Source organism: Peromyscus maniculatus, chromosome 1 (genome assembly GCF_049852395.1).
Source record: "Peromyscus maniculatus bairdii isolate BWxNUB_F1_BW_parent chromosome 1, HU_Pman_BW_mat_3.1, whole genome shotgun sequence".
Lineage (NCBI taxonomy): Eukaryota > Metazoa > Chordata > Mammalia > Rodentia > Cricetidae > Peromyscus > Peromyscus maniculatus.
The window spans coordinates 98,207,962-98,209,725 of NC_134852.1; the positions used below are offsets into that span (position 1 = coordinate 98,207,962).

At 38.3% G+C, this 1,764-nt stretch overlaps 1 protein-coding gene across 1 annotated transcript; it reads right to left on the bottom strand.

The window, feature by feature from the left end:
* Positions 1 to 696: 696 nt before the first annotated feature.
* On the bottom strand, positions 697 to 1,764 carry LOC121826224 (olfactory receptor 14A2-like). Its single transcript, XM_042270052.2, has one exon. The coding sequence runs from the start codon at positions 1,762 to 1,764 to the stop codon at positions 757 to 759; it is 1,008 nt and encodes a 335-aa protein (XP_042125986.1). The 3' UTR covers positions 697 to 756.

Sequence of the window (1,764 nt, forward strand, 5' to 3'; positions counted from 1 at the left end):
GCACCCAAGAAAGTCAGAGATTCCCCTCGTACCAGCAACATTTTATCATTTCTATAATTTTGAGAGAGGGACTTGTCTATAATGTTTAAGTCTCTAGAACTTGTTTAGGTTATTTAAATTTTTAGACAAATGAGCTTGCATTCTCTCATCTATAAATAATGTTTGTATTAAGGAGAAGAGTTAAAAAAAAAAGAAGCACCCAAATTTTCACCTCTCTACTGTCTTTCTGACAATACCCTCAACCAGAGTGGCCACTATTTATATTTTAGAACTTGGCTCATATAATCTTTCTCCAGATTTGTCTTTGCTGTAAGTGTTTGGTATTGCTTTACAGATTGGGTCAAGTCTCCAGAATACTCTGCTTCTACTGGTTTAGTTTCCCTGCTGTTTCCTCTATACTAGACAGACTGGCATAGGAAACATATGTGGATTTACCTTTATTGCTCACATACTTTCCGTATCTAAATTGGTCTTTTATTGATTTCACTTGTTTATTTATTTATGAAATAAATGAACCTGATAAGAAGTCATGAAATGACCTAACATGGAATCTTAGCAATAAAATTGATCAATAGATTTAGAAGGTTATATTTCTCAAATGAGAACACCTTTATCATACAAAAGAAGAAACTGGTATCAGGAGTTCATATGTTACTCTGGTGTAATCTAATTTTATGATCTTATATAATACCACTGTGTTCTGAGTTTTTATTTACTCAAGGCAAAATATGAATTCCTATAATTGTCTTTCCAAAGTCAAAAATTACAAATCTTGCTTGTAACTTGTGAGGTGCTATACCACTGAAAAATACTTTGAAGTTTTAAATTAAGTGAACCCCTTGGGCAGATATATTGCTGCAACCTCCTCAGAGCACACTTGACATCACTGTTCCTCAGGCTGTAGATCAAAGGATTGAGTGCTGGAGGCAGCACAGTGTAGAGCACAGAAAAGAGCCTGTCGGGGAATGATGGCACATCTGAGGGAGGCTTCAGATAGACAAAGCAAGCAGTAGCTATGAAAACAGTGAAAACAGTGAGGTGGGGGATGCACGTGGAAAATGCTTTGGACTGACCTTTACTAGTAGGAATCTTAAGCACAGTGGAGAATATGTAAAAGTAAGAGATCACCACACAGATAAAGCAAGACATGGCCACACAAACACCAATTCCAAGACATGAATAAATGACCACGAGTGTTTTGGAGCATGAAATCCTTAGCAACGAGGGAACATCACAAAAAATCTGGACGATCACTTTGGAGCCACAGAAGGGCAGAGAAAATGTGCCAGCTGTACATAAGACTCCAATTATTACCCCAATAGCCCAGGAAACACCCACCATCAGCATACATATACCACTACTCATTAGGGATTGGTAATGCAAGGGATTGCAAATGGCAACATAGCGGTCGTAGGACATGGCAGTCAGGACAAGTACTTCACCTGCTGCAAATGAAGTCATTAAAAATACCTGGAAGACACAACCAAGAGTGGAAATGGAATTGTTGTGAGTTAGGCTATTGACAAAGAAATTTGGAATAGCAACAGACACAAAGAAAACATCCAAAAAGGACACATTCTTCAGAAAGAAGTACATGGGTGTTTGAAGCTGCAGGTCAATGGTGGTGAGAGTGATGATGATGAGATTGCTTATTATGACCGACATGTACATCACTAGGAAGAGCACTCCACATAAAGTCTGTAGCTCCTGGATGTCAGAGAACGCTGTAAGGATGAATCCAGTTGTTGCAGTTACATTGGGCAT